Raw genomic sequence first — 20,270 nt, 5'->3', positions numbered from 1 at the left:
AAATGAATGATATAAAAAGCAGTCTTCTAATGGAATTAAAAGGATCTGGTTTAACTGAACTCAGGACACTCTCATTCCTGCTTTGGCAGAGGTTCTGACATCCCAGCAAAACTCCCAGACACTGGCAATCAGGAACCACCTCTGTGCTCCTGTGTGTGGTGGCTGAACAGGAGGTTTCCTGTGGCAGACTTCCCCAGACCTACTGGAGTGGACGGTTGGGGACAGGGCTTTGGCCTGAGACCCCCAGCCTGATCTTGGCCAGCAGTTCTGTTCTAACCAGAATTTGGGATTTTTGTCTTTGCAGATGTTGGGGCCGCTCAAGTGTTAGCAACAGGCAAGACTGCTGGAGCTGAAACTGGTAGGTGGCTGCCCAGTGGATTCTGGATGCAGGACTGAGGGGTGGGAGGAGGCACTCCAAATGCATGGGCAGGTGGGGCATCTTGGTACCCATTTCCTCCCAGTCATCATGGAACCAGGGCAGTGTTCACCCCCAGACCTGTCTGAGAGGCTAACATGGCCTTATCCTGGGAGCATGGGACTGAACGACAGCCTGTCCTCAAAGGGGACATGAGTCATCAGGGCCACCTCTGCTCACTCTCTGTAAGATGAACAGCCCTGCACTGCAGCCGTGAGCCCCCAGATAGCAGGCTCTGCCCTGGCCAGTGCCTCCCTCCACTTGCACCATCCCAGCCTCTCTCCATCTCAGAGTTCAGCTCTCCAGGTATGGTACACCTTCCATGTCATCTCCTCTGGGAAGACTGTCAGTTTCCACATCAGCCCACCTTGTCACTTGGCATTCGAGTGAGCTCTTTTCTTCCACTGCTGACTGCAGGCCCCTTAGGATGGAGTCAGGGACTCATTCAATTGTCGTCAGCACTCGCCAGAGCAGGCAATCGGCATACACATAGGTGAACTGATGCAGGGATAAGTGAGGATGACTGCAAAAAGACAGAGAAAGGAGCCACAAGCCACTTGGGAATGATCCCCACAGCTGAAGGGACCAGGGTTGGAGTTCCAGGAAGAGGAGATGCAGTGTGGGTGGAGGGGTAGGGAAGGAGCATGCTCCCAGCAGACTAGAAAATGAGGCTGGCCTCAGTGGGTTGGGACTTCTCAGGTGGCTCAGTGGTAAAGAATCTGCCTGTCAATGTAAGAGACATGGGTTCAACCCCTGGGTCATGAAGATACCTTGGAGGAGGAAATGGTAACCCACTCCAGTGTTCTTGCCTGGGAAATTCCATGGACAGAGGAGCCTGGTGGGCTACATTCCATGGAGCTGTAAAAGAGCTGGACACAACTGAGCAACTGAACACACATGCATGCAGCAGGTTGGACTATGTAATGTAAAGGTTCAAGTATTTGACTTTGGACTTCATTCCGATGTAAAAGGAGGTGTGAAAGACTTTTGCTGGGTGATGACTGCTTAAAGCCCCTTGTTTAATTCCTCCCTGCCCTCCAGATATCAAATATGCCATCATCGGGACTGCTGTGGGCATTGCCATATCGGCCGGGTTCCTGGCCCTGAAGTTCTGCATGATCAGGAAGCACATGTTTGATAACGATTCCTCTGACCTGAGAAGCACAAACGTGGGCTTCAACGGTAAGGAAACAGTGATGCTCAACCCTGGTTCTGCCCTTTCCTGAGACAAGACGTATTCTGGCCAGTTATCCGGTGTGAAGCTCTGAGGGTAAAACTGGCTGTAGAGAGAATAAAAAACATGGATTGAAAAGAAATGCAGTGACCTCTCTGTGTCTCTGTCTCTCTCTGCTTCTGTCTCTCTGTACTTTTCCATTTAGTCATTCTTGATATTCTTAAGAATCAACTTTCTTAGAGAAACGTGGGGAAGGGAGCTGAGTTGGCTTCTGACTGAAATTTCTTTTCTTTTACCCAAATGATGTGATGAGATGAAATCAATCCCAGGAAGTGGTGAGGCCGCTCCTGGCATGGGTGGGTGGTGGGAGGTGTGGCCGACACTGATGACCTGGGCCAAGTTGCATTTCCCCCCCCATAAATTGGGCAATCCCTGCACTAAGTGGAGTTGTCTCCTCATGACCCAAGCAGAGGTGGGTTTATGAGCACCCAGCATGGTTCTCCACACCCTGCGGCAGCTGTGGAGATCCGGGTCCTTATGTAGATGCTGAACACTCAGGGAGTTTCAGTAGCAAAATACAGCATTGATTTGCACCCCTTGTCTCTCAAGGGGGGACCTGCAAAATCCATCCCCCATATGACTGCTTAATGGGATGATAATGTAGTTTCCAGAGGATAGAGAGGAAGGACTCTCACCATGTCTTTTGAAAATGTGATTGTTATCTGTGAAGATACCCAAAAGAGGAGACAGGGCAAGGAGGAGACTGCATTTGGGGGCTTCCAGTGCATCGAACTACACAGGGAACTTAATTGGTCATAGTTCACTTGCCATTGATTTTTTTTCTTTTTTTGTGTGTGGTCTTACCCTCTCAAAATACTTTATTTTACTACTTTATGCCTTTTCCATCTGTGGCCACAACTTTTGCACTTCGAGATGTGATAGCAAATCCAGCATGAATTTCTTTTTCCTTCACAATTTCACAGATGAAAGATATATCCTTAACATAAATCTTAACACCCTCAGCATACGATTGTTTTTCTTACCATATTGAGAACTTTTACCTTTTCACTTTCAGGAATCACTAATGGCTTTTCTTTGATTGATGGATCTCAATTGTCAGCATCACTACTCTTGCACTGTAGGGTGATAGTTAAGCAAAATAAGACTTTTTTTTTTTTTATGGAGTCACATAATATTAATAGTTTACTTTATGCCTATTACATTGTCTATAAACATGTTTAATTTTCACACATTTACAGTACTAGTACTGTTGTTTCCAATTATAGTTTTTTTGAAGTTGTTTCTTTATATTTTTATTCATTTATCTCTTTACATTGATTGCTTTTTAAAAATTTTTTTTTATTTTTTATTACTTGGAAGCTAATTACTTTACAACATGGCAGTGGTTTTTATCATACATTGACATGAATCAGCCATGGATATACATGTATTCCCCATCCCGATCCCCCCTCCCACCTACCTCTCCACCCGATCCCTCTGGGTCTTCCCAGTGCACCAGGTCCGAGCACTTGTCTCATGCATCCAACCTGACTTGCCATTGATTTTGTAGCCCTAGGAATAAGAGGAAAGAGAAAATAACCTCTTCAGCATGCTAAGAGACATTCTAGATTTCCTAAGGGTGAGGGGGCCCAGGATCCTCAAGGAGAGAGGAGGGGAGGAACAACTGCCCGGGGAGGGGGGCGTGTGGGTAGGGGGTCTATTTCTAGGGAAGCCTCAGTCTCACCTGGGTGCTGAGCTGGGGGGCTCGGTGAGGGACTGGATAGAGGAGCTTCAACCCTGTTGATGGGGAGGGGGCAGAGCACTCAGCCCAAGACCACCTCCTCAGTGGCCCCAACCCCAGGAACCTCTCAGCATCGTCCGAGTCTGGTGGGCTCTGACCCCCTCCTGCTGGCCTGGCACCGAGAGAGGTGCACCAGCATCACAGTGCCCCCTTCCTAACAGCCTGCTTTCTCTGTTTAGAGACCATTGCACTAAAGAAGAGAGCTTCAAGGTAAGGTCACTACCAACTTGTGTCTTTCTCATTTTCCCTCCTGTTTCATCCATCCCTCTCCCCTACCTGACATCCTTGCCTCTCTTCCCACTTTGAAATGCTTCCTAGGGGACCAGGATGCAGCCCTGGCCTCCCTCCTCTCACTCTCCCCTCCTTTGGGCAGTCCTCAAGTGTCATGAGAGTGGGGAGCCCGCAGGGAATTAAGTAGTCAAAGTAAACCTGGGCTCTTTTCTGCACTTGTTGGGTTAGATTTTTGCCTTATCTCCTGCTCAGAGTCCTCCCAGTGCATCACCTACTCTCATGCTCATGTCCTTAGCTCCAGTTGGGAAACTACATGTGTTCTGTGTCCAGCTTCCCTGCTGCCACCCAGCCACATTACTCTTCTGTATAGAGCCCTTGTTCTCCAAAGACAATCCCAACTCAGGATCTTTGCACTTGCTGTTTTGTATCATATGGAATGCTCATCACTCAGATAGCAACAAGCTTCTGCAAAGCCCTCTGGAATGAGGATTTGAGTGATACCAAGGAGGCAGCCAGTCTCTTGGAGCTGGGTGAAGGTGCAGGCCAGAATCAAGAACCAGTAGCATTTGTTGGAGTGGGGAGGTCCTAGCTGGAGGTGCCCTTTGGGAAGTAGGCAGTACAGCAGGGGTGGACGGTGGGCTGGGTGGGGGTGGGATATGTTGGTGACTACCTTTTTTGAATATGGTAAGTCTGAGGCTTCTGGAGACTTCCTCGTGAAGGAAATGTTCAGTGAGTGACAGAATCTGAGTTGAGATGGGCTGGTGGGCGTTTAGAAGGTTGCAAAGCACAGTCCTCTCCTCCAGTTCTTCCCTGGGACCTGGGGCTTGGTAAGTACAAAGTAGCATCTCTTGAAGAAATGTGTGAATCTATGGATGAAGGAGAGATGGATGTATGGTACGCTGCAGTCAGGGGGATTCCCTGGGGATGAGCTGGAAATGGATTTTCTCAATACTTTCACTCTCTTGAGGTTCTGCCCTCCTTCAGATGTTATGGTGTCTGTCAATAATTTCTGAGGACCTAAAGCTCTTGATGGTGGGGGTGAGGGGACCTGGGAATGTGTAGATGAGCCCCAGACCCAGAATCTGCTTTGCCTTTGGGGCCCAGCTTGTCTCTGTGGTGGGAAGGGTAGGATGGGGTCAGTTTTGGCTGGATGAGCTGTGCCTGTGATGGCAGACTCTGCTCACAACATGCTCTCAGAGGCCCTCTACTGGGTAGCTGAGGCACCCTGGCGTGTGGCTGCAGGCTGCAGTGGCCAGCTCTGGCCCTGTGTCAGGATGATCGAGTGGGCTGATGGAGGTTTTAACAGAGTGATCTTCTCAATCACCCATGAGCCATGCTGTCTTGATCATCCAAACAGCTCACACTCACCGGGGGACACTTTGGGTTAAGGCATCGTGCTTTGGAAGCTGCAGTGCCCCCTGGAAGTTCCCAGAACTGGTGTAAACTCTGATTCAGGGACATCTTAGTCATGGGATTCACAAAACAGAAAGATTTCACAATACCGAATTCTTAATCCTGGTGCCTTTGTACATGCGTATGTGCGTGCTGGGGGAGGGAATGTGAGAGGCTGTGGTGACTCATAATGAACGTCTGCTGTGCAAAGATGCTGCAGTGACAGTACATCACAAACCAATTCAAGAGCATTGAATGAACAGTTACTATGGTTTCATGTTCCTACCTATGATCAGGTCAGAGGAGCATCTGTTTGGTATATTTGTTGTTGTTTAGCTGCTCAGTTGAGTCTGACTCTTTTGTGACCCCATGGACCATAGCCTGCCAGGCTCCTTTGTCCATGGGATTTTCCAGTGGATTGTCATTTCCTTCTCCAGGAGTTTTTCCCAGTCCAGGGATTGAACCTGCATTTCCTGCATTAGCAGGCGGATTCATGACTACTGAGCCACCAGGAAGCCCTTTTGTACATTTGGATGTGCTGAATTATTTTGATACATTGGAGCTGTAGGAGGAAATTTCCATCACCCAGGAGAGGTGTCTGCCGTAGTCATCCAACAATAACCATTGTGAGAGTGAAGTACAGGAGAAGGAGTGTGAAGGGTGCAAGAGGAAGGCAGGGGCAGAGGAAGGCAGGGAAGAGATGAAAGATGGGAGCGGTGTGTGGTTGGGAGTTAATGGCTGGACGCGGGTTCCCCTGCATCTCTTCCCCCACCACGTGCAGGGAACTGTTCTCAGCATTATCACACCAGAGCTCTTCTATTGGGAAGGAAGACACAATTCAAGTTTCCAAAACTGACACTAGATGGAGTCAGGCTTAGTCAGAAAGCCAATAGACCCGAGAATGGAAAAGCAACAGACATGCAAGCCATTCTCCTATAGCAGAATTTTGCCCGTGCTTTTGGCCATCTAGGAATGATTTACTAAACATCCTGTCTTCCTGTTTTGCAGGTTAAACCTCAATTTCTCTGAAAGGTGAGTTGTAAGAGTGACGGACGGCTCATACTGAAAGGAGGAAAGGCAGTACCTTTCCTGTCCAGTGCAGGCTGGAGGCTCTCCTGCAGGGCCCCTGCGGGATGGGAGGGGGATCGCTAGGCATGGGCCAGAGGTCCTGGTGTCAGGCTGGCTGTGAGGTGAGGGATCAGCAACTCTTTGGGACAGTTGTGGCAAGTCCTAATCTGGCAGTACTTTGGCAAGATTTTAAATGAAGTTGTGGGGCATTTGCCTGATTAGAGCTGAGAAAACTGATTTTTAGCAGCAAGACAGTTAAATTTTTATCTTATTTGATTTGGTTTTCTAAGACCTTCTCTTTGACAGAAGCCAGGCAACTGTAGCCAGCTTAAACCATTTGATGGAAAAAAAAAAAAAATCCAAAATTTTCTTTGTGTCATCAAGCCATCAGTTTGGCAGAGGTGTCAGATTTTCGAAGCTGCTGTGAAGTCTCAGAATAGAAGTGGGGACAGGATCCGAGGTTATGGCTAAAGGAGCTCTGTTCCCAGGAAGGAAGGCATCTCCTTCAGGTTTATCTGAATGGTTGGTTCACAACTCACTTCCCCTAGTCCTGCTTTCCCGCACCTCATGTACCACCCACGTACTCTCACTGTCCTTTTTGAAAAATCTTCAAAGCCACAGAAATGTTGAAAGAACAGTGCAATAAAAATATTTTGCGCTGTTTGCTTTAATTGTGCATGCATAATTTTTTCTGATTCACTTAAAAACTAGTGTAGATATATTTACCCATCTTGTATCTCCTGCATAATCACAGTGACAGGAATGGTAAGAAATGAATGGAAATGGGTAGTAATCCAATAGTATCATCTCTTCCACAGCCTGTATTCAAATTTCTCTGTTTCCCAGGTATCTCTTATAGTTCTATTTCTCCAAGCCAGGAGCCACTGTACTTGATTTTGTCCCTTTTTAGTTTCTCTCGATGTTGCTTTCTCTCCCCACGGCATTGTCAGTTTTGAAGTACTTAAGCTTCTTGCATTATGTTCTATTTCCTGGATTTGTCTGTTTCCTCCTGAGAAGATTCAGATTGAGAATTTTGTCATGATTACTGCAGAGGTGATATTGGGTACATATCTTTCAGTGCACTGCATCAGGAGTCACATGACTCCAGGTTCTCTCACTGTTAGTGACACTGCTTTTAATTGCTTGGCTAAGGAAGTGACAACTAGATCTCTCCTGGTAGAGAGAAAAATCCCTCGTTTGCAATGAGTAAATAATCTAAGGGGTAGGACTTTGAGACCGTGGGAACACCCTGACCCAAGTAATTCTTCACCCAATGGTTTTACATCTGTTTGTGACCCATGTTTGAATAGTTATTGCATTGAGGGCTACAAAGTACCGAGTTTCTAATTCCAGCATTCCTTCTATGTTTAATAGCTGGCATTCCTCTCTTATTTGTGGAATATTATTCCTAAGGACTTCAATGCATTATAATTCATCACCACCATGAATCTTTTTGATGTTTTAAGTTGTCCCAAGTTATCAGTACAAATCAATTCTTGGTGGCTTTAGACTGGATTCCAGTAGTCGCTAAGAATTTCATGGACTTCTGAAACGACACAATGTTCCAGGCTCACCTTACACTGCTCCTGCTCAGATTTGGAATCACACATCTCCCCTAGATCCATGTTTTCCTACCCCCTCCTTCAACCTCCTTCTTTTCTTTAACATTGAGCAGTTTTTAGAAACCAAGATCTGTGCACAATGGGTGCTTATGGATACTGAGGCATCATCACTTGGAGACCTTTTCAATGGACAGTCAGCACATGCGTATTTACCAATATACATCAAAACCTCAGCATCATAACATTCTTCTTAAGATTTCCTCATTCCATATTTCTATTTTGCCTCCTCTAAAGTGAAAGCCCTGTTTCAAAACCACATAAATATTTTAATCCATTTGCTCTATCCTATAATACACACAAAATACATACTTCAAGAATTACAATACTGTACAACTACAAACTCACTTAAAAATTTCTTTGCTGTTCTTTGTTCTTAGCATTTAGCCCTTCATATGCACAGAATATTGTGTTCAAGTTGAATTAATTATTTTCTCAGTGTGGTTATGCTATCAATTATATATATAGTTAGAGATATTTGTTTCAGTGTATATGCTGGTCTTTGGTTCATTTCTTAACCTTTGTAGTTTAATTTTATTTTTTGAGTATGTGAAACACAGATACAGTTTTAAACTAGAAACGTGTAAATAGGTAAACTTAGAGATGTTCTGCTCTCCTGTCCACCCCACCCTGCTCCCACCCACTGCTCTGAGGTAATTAATCTCAACAGTTCCTGTTTTATCTTCCTTGTGTTCCTTTTACAAAAATGTTTAATTAAAAGATTTGCATATATACAATTTTTATAAAATTAGATAAATGTTTATATATGCATATATATTATTCTGGTTCTTGTATGGGTTTATTTTTATTTGGATCTCTGATTCATTTGGTATGGTGCATGGTATGAGATATAGATAAAATTTTATCTTTTTCCCAAATGGCAATCTAGTTATCTTAATATCATTTTTCAAAATCACTGTATTTTCCCCAGTGTTTTATTTGTCACCTTTATCATGTTCAAAATTTTCACATATAGTTGAACTATTTCTAGACTTCATATTATTTTCCAATGGTATTTGTGATTATTCATGTGCTATTATCACACTCTTTCTTGTGGTGACTTAATGTATTACCCAGAGTGGCTGGTTCCCACACACTTGCTATTCCATTCTAGCTATTCCTGTGTATTTGTTTCCCATATAAACTTTACAATCAACTTCAGAATCTAGCTACAGAAACAAACATATTGCTATTTTTATTGGAGCTGCGTTATGTTTACATATTAAATTGAAGACAATTGACTTTTTGAGGATATTATCCTTCACTGACACAAATATATACTTTTTACAAGTCTGCTTTTGTGTGTCTCAGGAGAGTTTTCAGATTTTACTCATGGATTTTTCACATTTCTTATTAAGTTTACTTCTAAATATTTCATGTTTTAGTTGCTTTAGTAAATGGAATTTCCCATCATGTCTCCTACTTGGTCATTGATTTGGGGTATTAACATGATAGCAGCTGACATATTGAATGCTTTTATTGTTTTGTTTATTTTATTCTTGATCTCCTTGAGTTTTCATCATATTATGTCTTCTGCCAAATTGTAGATCTTCTCTTCCAATAAGCCTCTAATTGTTTTCTCCTTTCTGATTGCATTGGCTAAAATCACCAGTGTTAAATAATAGTGGAAACAGTGAGTAGATTTGTCTTTTGTCTGACCTTTGTGGGAAATTCTCTAGTGGTTTTCATTAAGTAAGATGTTAGATTTAGGGCTAAAGTACACATGTTTTATCACCTTAAGGAAACCCACCAGTTCCTATTTTATTGAGTCTTTTTTTTTTTTTTCAGGAATTTGTGTGGAATTTTGTTAAAAGACTTTTCAGCATTAGCAGGCATTAACTTATCCTCAGGAGACATTCTCTGGGATGGTCCCAGGAGAACGAGGACATATAGGCACCCTTGTTACTACTTTAGTTTTTTGCTTCTCTCCTTGTTGATCTGTATGGTTTTGGAGGATGTGGTGGAAAATTGGATTTAGGCAGCCACTATAATCCTAGAGTCTCCAAAATTCTCTTTCTCTTTCTTTTGGCACCTAGCTCAGGTCTGGGTATTAATGAATCTTCCAGATGGCTCTTTTTATTTCCAGAAATGCACAAGTGATTGAGCTCTGAGTGAGCAGCATCTTCAGGAGGGCACTTTGGACAGCTACTCATTGGAGACAGCTTGAATTTGAGCATCCAAAACTGGTGATGGACCTTTACATGGAACTCAAAATACGGAGCAAATAAACTTATAGAGTCTACAGTGCCTCTGTCCTGAAAGAAAATAGTGTTTCTCTTCTGCAAAAAGCTGACTGCATAAAGGGATATAAGAGTACTCTTTCCAGCAGTAAGAAAGTTTGGAAGTCAATACATGCTCACTGCCTATCCTGGTTTCCAGTGTCAGAGTTGTTCATGCTTCATGATGACATTGTGTCTGTGGATCCTATCAGTAACAAGTGGCTCATGGAATGAGAACCAGACTCAAGACACAGCTTCTTTAGTACTACAGTCTACCAAGAGGTGAATAGACTTGTCTAGAACTGTTGACCTCAACTTCTTAGCTGTCAGAAGAATTCATCTGTCAACATTCAAGGGAACTGAAACGTGAAAATCTTTGGGCAGTCTCCATTTCTATAAATGACTGAGAGACCTTCCAAAAGAAGAAATGCAGCCTGGGATGGAGTGGGAGAAAGGGGTCTAACAGCTGTAGAATGGCCCCACAGCTCTGCAGCTTTCAAATGGCGGTACCCAAAAAGGATGAAAAGAGAAAGCAGCTGCCACGGCTTGTAGTGAGCTATACCAAAGAAAGTGATTATTGTTATGCTTATAGGATTATTTTGTGGTGACTATGACAATGTCCTTACCTTATGGAGGACATAACCGGAAGAGACATAAACCCAAGGCTGCATGACGCAGGCCCCATTCACATCTCTCCCCTTAATATTAACCCTGGGTTTCTGGGCTGCATTAAGGAATACTCTTTGCCTTTTCATTCAATAGAAATCCAGCAGGCTACATGGATTGGTTCTCCTTAGATTAGGTTACTCACCTTGTGTGTGGTAAAAGATGAGTTATATTTCAAAACAAAGTGCTGTGTTGTAATAATTTGCCTGAACTCCCCTGGCATCTTTTATCTGACTTGATAACAATGTAGTTCATTAGCAGTCTTGGTTAACTGATAACCTAAAGTGGCAATGCGATACTCATAAGCAATTTTCTGTGTGTTAGATAGAATAAACCATCTTGTAAGGTATCTGATAATTGATTTGCTTCTTTTAGCAGCATTTTAATTAAGACAGCTGGTTGGGAACTGAAGGTGAATGCTTTTGGAGTCTCAGTAATCATTGTAATATCTATAAACTCAATAGAATGTCGGGTCCTTTCCCTCACCCCACATCATGACATTTTCCCAGCTCCACTCCCAGCCTCCAGTTTTGTTTGAGTCCCACCCAGAGTCTCCTATGTGAAGAACACAGAGAAGTATGCTGAAGACTGGTGCTTTCTCCTTATCTTCTAATGGCAGACATGCTGAGGGAAGCAGAATGGGCTGGGGGGTTCTAGGCAATTGGTTTCCTTGGCTTATACCCCAATTCCAAGCTCAGTGACTTCCTTCTATAGCAGTCATACTGAAAGCCGTCTTTGACAGCCTGTCTTGATGGGAGCAGCTCCTGGGGATAGAGGTGCCAATGAGCAGAAACTCTTGGATATGTTTTTGAAGCAACCACACTAAGTCATTGTGTCTGTAGGTGCAATGTCCTGAGTGAGAGCCATCTCTCCTGTCCTACACTGTGGTTTGGGAGGATACTACAAGAGGCCAAGGACTAGGATAAACCCTCTCCCATCCCAGTAGGCTCTGAGTCCCCCAGAACACATGCAGACCCCAGACAGCCCATCTCAACAGGCAGAACATCCTGCCCAAAGGAGAAGCGACAGATGACACTCAAATACTTGTGGGTGGAGTGAGCTGCAGATCTCAGCAACCAGGCAGGATCTAAAGGCATAGCTGTGGTTTGCTGCCTCTGTGACTCAGTACCTGGAGGAGAAGGTAAGATGGGAGAGAGTTATCTAGCAAGATCAACAAATTGCAAATATGTGTCCATCTCTATGGGCTTCCCAGATGCCTCAGTGGTTAAAAAATTCTCCTGCCAATGCAGGAGTTACAGGAGACACAGATTCGACACCTGGGTCAGGAAAATCCCCTGGAGGAAGAAATGGCAACCCACTCCAGTATTCTTGCCAGAATAAGCCCATAGGCAGAGGACCCTGGCCTGTTAAAGAGCTGTAAGGCTCTTTAACAGTGAGGTGGAGTGTGCAGAGCGGTTGTTTAGACAGAGGGAAGCTGAGCTGAGCTGAAGATGCAAGCCGAGGGGCTGGTACCTGTGATATGAACCCTAGAAGGGCCAGGTCCAGCCTGTGCTCAGGGCCCATCCTCCGACCGGTTCTCTTCTGAGTTATTTGTCATAATCCCAGGGCTTGTCAGATAAATTAAGCATCCTTCAAGAATATGACTTTTCACATGGATGTTATCAATGGATGACAAATAGGTCTCTCCCAAGCTGTGTGTGCAGAGTGCAGTGAAGTCACTCAGGCCTGGACGTGAGGAGTTTATGAGTCAGGGAGGAGGGCAGACCATTTTGGAACCTGCTGTGCCAATACCTGCTTCTCTTGTGCCTCAGCTGGTAAAGAGTCCACCTGCAATTACAGGAGACCTGCTTCGATCCCTGGGTTGGGAAGATACCCTGGAGAAGGGAAAGGCTACCCACTCCAGTATTCTGGCCTGGAGAATTCCATGGACTGTATAGTCCAAGGAGTCACAAAGAATCAGACACGACTGAACGACTTTCACTGGCTCTGGCGATACCAATACCCAGGAGTATAAAAGACTCGGACAAAATGAAGAAAGGGCAAAGCAATCACTGTGTGTGGGCTTAGGCTGCACAGGAGGACGGTCAGGAAAAATCAGTTCCTGATGCACAATGTCCTGATACACTGACACAGTGGATCATGCCATTTGGTTGTCTGGATATGTGAAATCTATTTTCTCTTTCATGAAGCTAGTTTCAGAAAGACAGTAAGTGAATATGTGACATAGAAGTTCAGTGGCTTGGAAAGATCCCAGAAGTCCTAGTGCTCATTTGTTAGGTGTTCTGGGAAGAATGAGCAAATAGAGCAAAAACAAAGACATATCAAAAGAGAGAGAGAATAAAAGTGAGCAGAATTGCTGAAAGGGACTAAACAACAGCTTAAAAGGAAGGATGTAGTGAGACATATGCAAAACTATCTATATACAGCAGAACCAAAGTAAAATTTGAGAGCATCAGGAACAAATAAAAGCAGATGGTCCATAAAAATAAGAGATTTTGAGAGAAATTAGACTTCTCGTTGGTGGAATTGAAAGAAAGAAGATAAAGAACCAATATCTTCAAAATTCTCAGGGATATGATTATGCACCATAGTATTCTATACCTAAAAAACTGTCAAGTGAAAAGGAAAAAAAGTACAAAAAATAAAAAAATTTACTACTCCCAAATTTTTTTTCTGAAAAATAAACAAACAAACAAAAAGACTAGAAGATGGACTTCAGCAAAATGAAAAATGAATTTAAGAGGAATGTGTGAGATAAAAGAAGTGGCAGTAAAGAACTCAACAGACATTTCTCCAAGGAAGACATACAGATGGCTAACAAACACATGAAAAGATGCTCAACATCACTCATTATCAGAGAAATGCAAATCAAAACCACAATGAGGTACCATTATACGCCAGTCAGGATGGCTGCTATCCAAAAGGATAGCAAGCAATAAATGCTGGAGAGGGTGTGGAGAAAAGGGAACCCTCTTACACTGTTGATGGGAATGCAAATTAGTACAGCCACTATGGAAAACAGTGTGGAGATTTCTTAAAAAGCTGGAAATAGAACTGCCATATGACCCAGCAATCCCACTTCTGGGCATACACACCAAGGAAACCAGATCTGAAAGAGACACGTGCACCCCAATGTTCATCGCAGCACTGTTTATAATAGCCAGGACATGGAAGCAACCCAGATGCCCATCAGCAGACGAATGGATGAGGAAGCTGTGGGACATATACACCATGGAATATTACTCAGCCATTAAAAAGAATTCATTTGAATCAGTTCTAATGAGATGGGTGAAACTGGAGCCCATTATACAGAGCGAAGTAAGCCAGAAAGATAAGACCATTACAGTATACTAACACATATATATGGAATTTAGAAAGATGGTAACGATAACCCTATATGCAAAAAAGAAAAAGAGACTCAGGTGTATAGAACAGACTTGTGGACTCTGGGAGAAGGCGAGGGTGGGATGTTTCAAGAGAACAGCATTGAAACATGTATATTATCTAGGGTGAAACAGATCACCAGCCCAGGTTGGGTGCATGAGACAAGTGCTCGGGCCTGGTGCCCTGGGAAGACCCAGAGGGATCGGGTGGAGAGGGAGGTGGGAGGGGGGACTGGGATGGGGAATACATGTAAATCCATGGCTAATTCATTTCAATGTATGACAAAAACTACTGCAATGATGTAAAGTAATTAGCCTCCAACTAATAAAAATAAATGGAAAAAAAAAATAAACAAATGAGGGAAACATAGTATGTATGATGCTGATAAATTCTACAGAGAAAAATAAAAATGGGAAGAAAGATTAAAAAAAAAAAAAGAAGTGGCAGTGAGCAAAGAAACCAGCAAAATTTATACATAAGTTTACATAAGCAACTATTATTTTTAAAAATTGTGGTGTCATTATAATACATTAAAATCTCACATGGTCTTAATATGGGAGGTTGTGTGGGAGAAAGAGAAAAGGCAATTATAAAAGCATTAAGTTGTTCAGGGAACATAATAAAGAATATTGATTAGTTCTCAATAATATTAGAAAAATACAGTAGTGAATTTGCGTAATATAAATTCAGGAAGAACCCCTAGAATCAAAAAACAGTGCAGGGATAGAAAACATCTAAACAATTACAAGCCTTCAGTTCAGTCACTCAGCCGTGTCTGACTCTTTGCGACTCCACGGACTGCAGCATGCCAGGCCTCCCTGTCCATCATCAACTCCTGGAGTTTACTCAAACTCATGTCCATTGAGTCAGTGATGCCATCCAACCATCTCATCCTCTGTCATCCTCTTCTCCTGCCTTCAATCTTTCCCAGCATCAGGGTCATTTCCAATGAGTCAGTTCTAAAGGAGAAAAAGAAGTAGCAGCAGGAGGAAGAGGAGGAGGGGAAGAGGAAGAATGAAAATTCTTGGGTATATTCTTTTGGGAGAGACATAAAAATTTCTCTGGAGCAGATACAATTTTTATTCCTAAAACTGCAAAGCATAGGCGGCATGGCAAGTGTGAAAATGGCCTGAGGAACAGTATTATGGATAATGATATTATCCGCCAGCATTTTGAGAAGCCTGGTCTCCAAGGATGCTGGACCTAGATATTATAAGGACATTACATCCCTCTCTGGCCTCCCTATCCAAGTTTCCACCTCAGACTTGGCTCCAGTGCCAGATGGCCATGGGCAAGAGTAAGGGAAATGAGTGCTGCTTCTGCCAGCCTGAGTGGGTGGTCTCCAGTGGTCTTGGGAAGTCCTCTGGGAGGGAAGCTGACGGAATAAATTGTAAGACCACTTTATCCAAAAGGGAGCAACATGGTAAAAACAATTAGCAGAGGACAGGACAGCCCATTGCCTGGTGAGGCAGAGGGTGGGGATGCTGTGAGGATAGCTTCAGGCACAGGCTGAGTCAGGCCGGGGGCGGGGGATACCTGTGGATGTCAGAAGCTGTAGAATAAGCAAGAGAAGGGGCAAGGCCACACTGATGTCTCTCCTCTAGTTTGCGAGGAGTAACTCGCCTAGACATAATGGCTGTCATTTCCATCAGTTGGATGAACTGATACGGACTGGCCTTCAATCAGTACGGGAATCTCTGGAGTGACAACAGCCACATGACCCAGACACTCCCAGCTGTCATGGTGACCATGCATTTCCTAATGGCTCAGCCCTGAAAAAACCATCAGTGGTGCAGAGGACCATGTGGAAGGTTTCGTGCACCTCAGTTGCTGGTGCCTCCCCTCCCAAGGAAGTCTGGGCAGAAGGGGTTAACTCCATTTCCCCAGAAGGGGAGGTGAGCAGAACGACAGGAAGGGAGTTTGCCCCTAAAAAAAAGAGTTTTTCCTGTGTGAATGAAACTCCTTAGAGAGGAAATAATATCTAAAGAAGCTTTATCAGAAGCTGAGTCATGTTAAACCCCTGAAGTCCCCATAAGGAAAAATGGGTGCGGGTCAAGATGGACATGACCTCAAGCAGGCTGAGATTATCTCCTTTTATCAGCTTCACCTCATTCGGAGGATGGCAGTGACTCACCCAGATGAGGAAAGAGGGGTGAGAAGGGAGAGGAGGAACAGGGGTGGTGAGAGCAGGTGACTGACACCTGGGCCCTGCAGCCGGGGGCAGGTCATGCTCTCCGACATTGTTTGGTCTTGAGGGAACTCCTCCACCACTTCCCCCCTGGGGGAGGGGCGGTTCCCGTGTCTTTGCTCTGAAAGCAGTGAGGAGAAGGAATAAAAGGTCAGATTTAGGCCAAGGACGAGGGAGAAAACTTCAGCGTAACTTCTAAGCTTCAGCTATCATTCATGAAATCAGTGAGCTATTTTGTCTTTCAAAGGGAAATATCTCTTCAAATTAATGATAATTTACACTACTTCTGAGCATTTGCCTGGCATGATTGAAAAGAAGCATTGTAAAGCTGCCTTAGCCTTTACAAGATATGTAATCATTTCTTTACAAGATATGTATCATTACCTGTTCATTACAAGATATGTGTCATTTCAAGAAATGATACCAAGGCCAGGCCTCAGCTCTCTAAGGGGCTCAGATGCTTAGAGTTGGTGGATGGTGGTGGATGGAAGAGCTGTGGACTGGGGCAGGTGTCCAGAGGGGGCAGGAAGGGACATGGGGAGAGCTCTGGAAGCACTCTGGCAGTCACTGAGGACCAACTGGCTTGCGGTGATGGGGAAAGCCTGCACTCTACAGATGGACATGGGTCCTGGTTTGGATACCTGGTCCACAACTCAGGAGCTGCTTGACCTTGGACAAGTTGGATGGGCAAATGGCAGGAGTGGAGAGGTTTGAGGACGCTCCAGGACCATCACAGGGATCAAATAACATGATGAAAAGCTTTGCTTTGTACCTGGCCTGTGGCTGGTTGTAAACAGATGTGGATTCTTTTCTGTGTATGAACTTGGAGCTGAGAAGACGGAATCTGGGTGGTGTTTCCTCCCATCCAGGCAACTGGAACAGCTAATTCCGGTCCCAAAGTGCCTGAAGCTCCATTTCCCCATGCTGGCTCCTTTGGGCAGTTTAGGGCTAGAGAGGCTGCCATGCCCTGCCCCAGGCCGGCCCCTGGTTCTCTGTCTTTCCTGAAGGCAGGAGCTTGCTTGCCCAGCTGGCTTTGATCAGCCTCTCACTGGGCTACTTTTCTGTCCTTGTTTATGTTTCCTTGCAAACAAATGTCATGTCTTTCCCACGGGCTTCTCCCTAACCAGTTTGTATTTTAACCCTGTATAGACAGGACCAGATGAGACAGAGGATGAGATGATTGGATGGCATCACTGACTCGATGAACATGAGTTGGAGTAAGCTCCAGGAGTTGGTGATGGACAGGGAAGCCTGGCATGCTGCAGTCTGTGGGGTTACAAAGAGTCAAACATGGCAGAGCAACTGAACTGAACTGAACTGAGACAGGGCCAGATTTCTGCTCTTCACCCCAGTCCTATTTCCTGCACCCAGTGAGCCAAATGCTGCCTTCTGACGTCTGTCCCCAGGTCCTGGGCTGAGGGGCGTGTCTATAGGACCTGATATGAAGCATCCCGGGGATGGATGGGCAGGAGGCATGGAGTTTTACAAAATCTTGGGTTTATATGTGAGTATGTATGTATGAATTTTAAAAATCCAGTAGTATTTAAATAAAACTAGGGGTAATTTATTGCTTAGGCTTCCATGATAACTCAGTGGTAAAGAATCTGCCTGCTAATGCAGGAGACGTGGCTTCCATCCCTGGATCTGGAAGATTCCCCTTAAAAAGGAAATGGCAATGCTTACTCCAGTAGGAAATCCCATGAACAGAGGAGCCCATGGGCTACAGTCCATGGGGTCACAAAGAGTCAGACACAACTTAGCAACTAAACAACAACAATTTTTTGCTTATTTTCTTACATGTTTATTGTACAAAAATTAAAAAAACAAGGATAAATAAAAGGTTGGGGGAACTCCTTTTCCAAAGATAAATGTTGCTCACTTTTCGGTGTTTATCATTCTCAACTTTACATATCTGAGTTTGTGTGTGTATATATATAAATGTAAATATACACATACGTACTAGGTTTCCATAACTGGGTTTGTACGGTACAGTGGACCCTTGAACAACACGGGTTTGAACTTTGCAAGTCCACATATATGTGGATTTTTTTCAATAGTAAGTACAACAGTAGGTTGAATCCGTGGATGAGGAAACTTGGATACTAGAAGTTATATTCCTATTTCAACTGTGTAGAGGATGGGTGCCCCAACCACCAGAGTTGTTCATGGGTCAGTTATATATGGTTGCACTTACTATATTGTGAACATATTTTCCCAACTTCTTCATCAACATCATGGTATCACTTTGTTTAGTTATCCCATATTTTATTCAACCCAGGGCTTCTCAAACTCAAATCAGTCACACAGAGGATTTATTTAAACCCAGAGAGCTGGATGTATTGGGGTTGAACCCAAGAATCTGCATTTCTAACAAATTCCCAGGTGTCAAGGATGAAACCCAATCAACCGAAATTCCTTTCCTGGGACACTGGTTGCTTCTGAATTCGTGAGTACAAATAACACTGTATTGAAAATAGGTCAGAAAAAATCTTGGCATACTGTTAATTTCCTTAAAGATAAATTTCTAGAAGTGAGATTGTTGAGACTGAGGGTATCACAGGTTTAAAGCTGTTGCTGCATATTACCAGAACATTGTTTCAATTTATATTTCTACCAGAGTATGCCCTTCCTGGACCTTGCCTTTGTTTAATTCTTTTTTTTTTTTTTAATATAAAACGTATCCATCTGATCTAGCTAATCTATCTAGAAGGCTAGATTCCCCTCCCACAGGCTGTGTGGACCCAGGAAACTGCACCAACTGCACAGAGGCTGTTTTTTCATCTGTTAATGGAGAAATAATCCTCCTTTGATCACATTTCTAGATTGCTGTGAGAATCATAAAATGATGGTAGGATTGAGGGCCCTCTTGACAGTGTGACTCACTTGCAGATGGGAGGGTCTGAGCACTTCCCTGAAGAATTAAGAAGCAGCCCCTATTGTGGAAACTTCCCTAAAGTTAGAATTACCAGGAGAAATTTGCCTAGAAGTCTTGTCTTCCCAGCCAGAACTGTGGGCTCCATTAACTGCATGCAGGAGGCCCTAGTGGTGGGACAGTAAATGTTTAACAACATGTCCCTTCTCTGGGGTGGTAGTGGGGCAAATAGGAAAGACTTTGATTTTAGACTTTGCCAATTACCATGATGTAAATCTTCCCTCCAAGTCCTCTTACAAGCTGCCAATGTGTCATGAAATGTAGTAAAATAATTGGGAATTGGTAAGTTTTGAATATTTGTTACTTTTGTGCATTATATAATCTAATTATAAGTTGATATGATTCTGATTTTGATAAAAGCTGTTTCACAACTGACTTTCAAAATTCTTGAAAGATTTAACAATTGGCTTTCATAAGCCAGTCCTAGCTGGCCCCAGCTCACCACTGGCTTCCCCTCTTGGCTGTAAACTCATTAAAAATGCAAGTCACTTTTCTATCTTTCTGGAAGAATAACGTCTAGTTATGCCGACTTCATTTTTTCACATTTGACTGTGGGCAAAACACTGGCAATCTGAATGATTTGGTTTCTGAACATTTGACATTTATGTATAAAATAGTCTAATGTTAGCCTTTGCAAGGACTGAGGTCTGGGGCCCTCCGAAGACGTTTGGCTCTCATGCATGGCTGCACACTCCTGCACACTCCTCCTGCACACTCCTGTGCAAGCTCTTCCTGCACACTCTGGTTGTGTAGAGAGAAACCCAGTTATGTGGAAGAAGTAGTCTTTGTTTCCAGAATCTCAACAGTGAGGTCTTGAAAGATGGGTTTTTCAACTGCTGCCATTCTTACCTTTTAATTTTCTTCGCTTGGCTTTATCGTGATCAATTTAATTTGTTGTGGGTTGAGTGGTGAATTCTACAGTGTGACTGCTCCTTATCACATGCTTATGGACTGTCATTTTCCAAAAAGCTGACTTGATTTGTATGTATATTGTGGTTCAAATGCCAGCTAGTCATACTCTTTTCACAAAGGCAGGTAAATAATATGAAAAATTATTTTGAGATTTCTACACTGCTGTTTCACTGTCAAGTACCACTGCCTGTGAATTTGTGCTGTAACAACAGCTTATTGTGTTTTGTAGCTAATAAAGTAATAATATATTTACTGAGTTAACTTCAAGTTTTAGGGAATCATTTTAAAGCTATAAACCAAAATTTAAA

At 43.6% G+C, this 20,270-nt stretch overlaps 1 protein-coding gene across 3 annotated transcripts in view; it reads left to right on the top strand.

The window, feature by feature from the left end:
• TMEM273 (transmembrane protein 273) overlaps positions 1 to 10,934 on the top strand; it is a 30,682-nt gene extending 19,748 nt beyond the window's left edge. Inside the window, exons 2-6 of one of the 3 annotated variants that reach the window (XM_020916255.2) lie at positions 305 to 358; positions 1,457 to 1,597; positions 3,570 to 3,600; positions 6,022 to 6,045; positions 9,787 to 10,934. In XM_020916255.2, the coding sequence (XP_020771914.2) occupies positions 305 to 358; positions 1,457 to 1,597; positions 3,570 to 3,600; positions 6,022 to 6,045; positions 9,787 to 9,811 (275 nt within the window). In that variant the 3' untranslated portion in view covers positions 9,812 to 10,934. The other 2 variants (XM_020916254.2, XM_070471013.1) reach the window with 2 other exon arrangements.
• The last annotated feature ends 9,336 nt before the right edge of the window (positions 10,935 to 20,270 follow it).

Source organism: Odocoileus virginianus, chromosome 7 (assembly GCF_023699985.2).
Source record: "Odocoileus virginianus isolate 20LAN1187 ecotype Illinois chromosome 7, Ovbor_1.2, whole genome shotgun sequence".
Taxonomy (NCBI): domain Eukaryota; kingdom Metazoa; phylum Chordata; class Mammalia; order Artiodactyla; family Cervidae; genus Odocoileus; species Odocoileus virginianus.
Note: the sequence above shows the minus strand (reverse complement) of the source record. Positions and strands in the feature narration are given on the sequence as shown.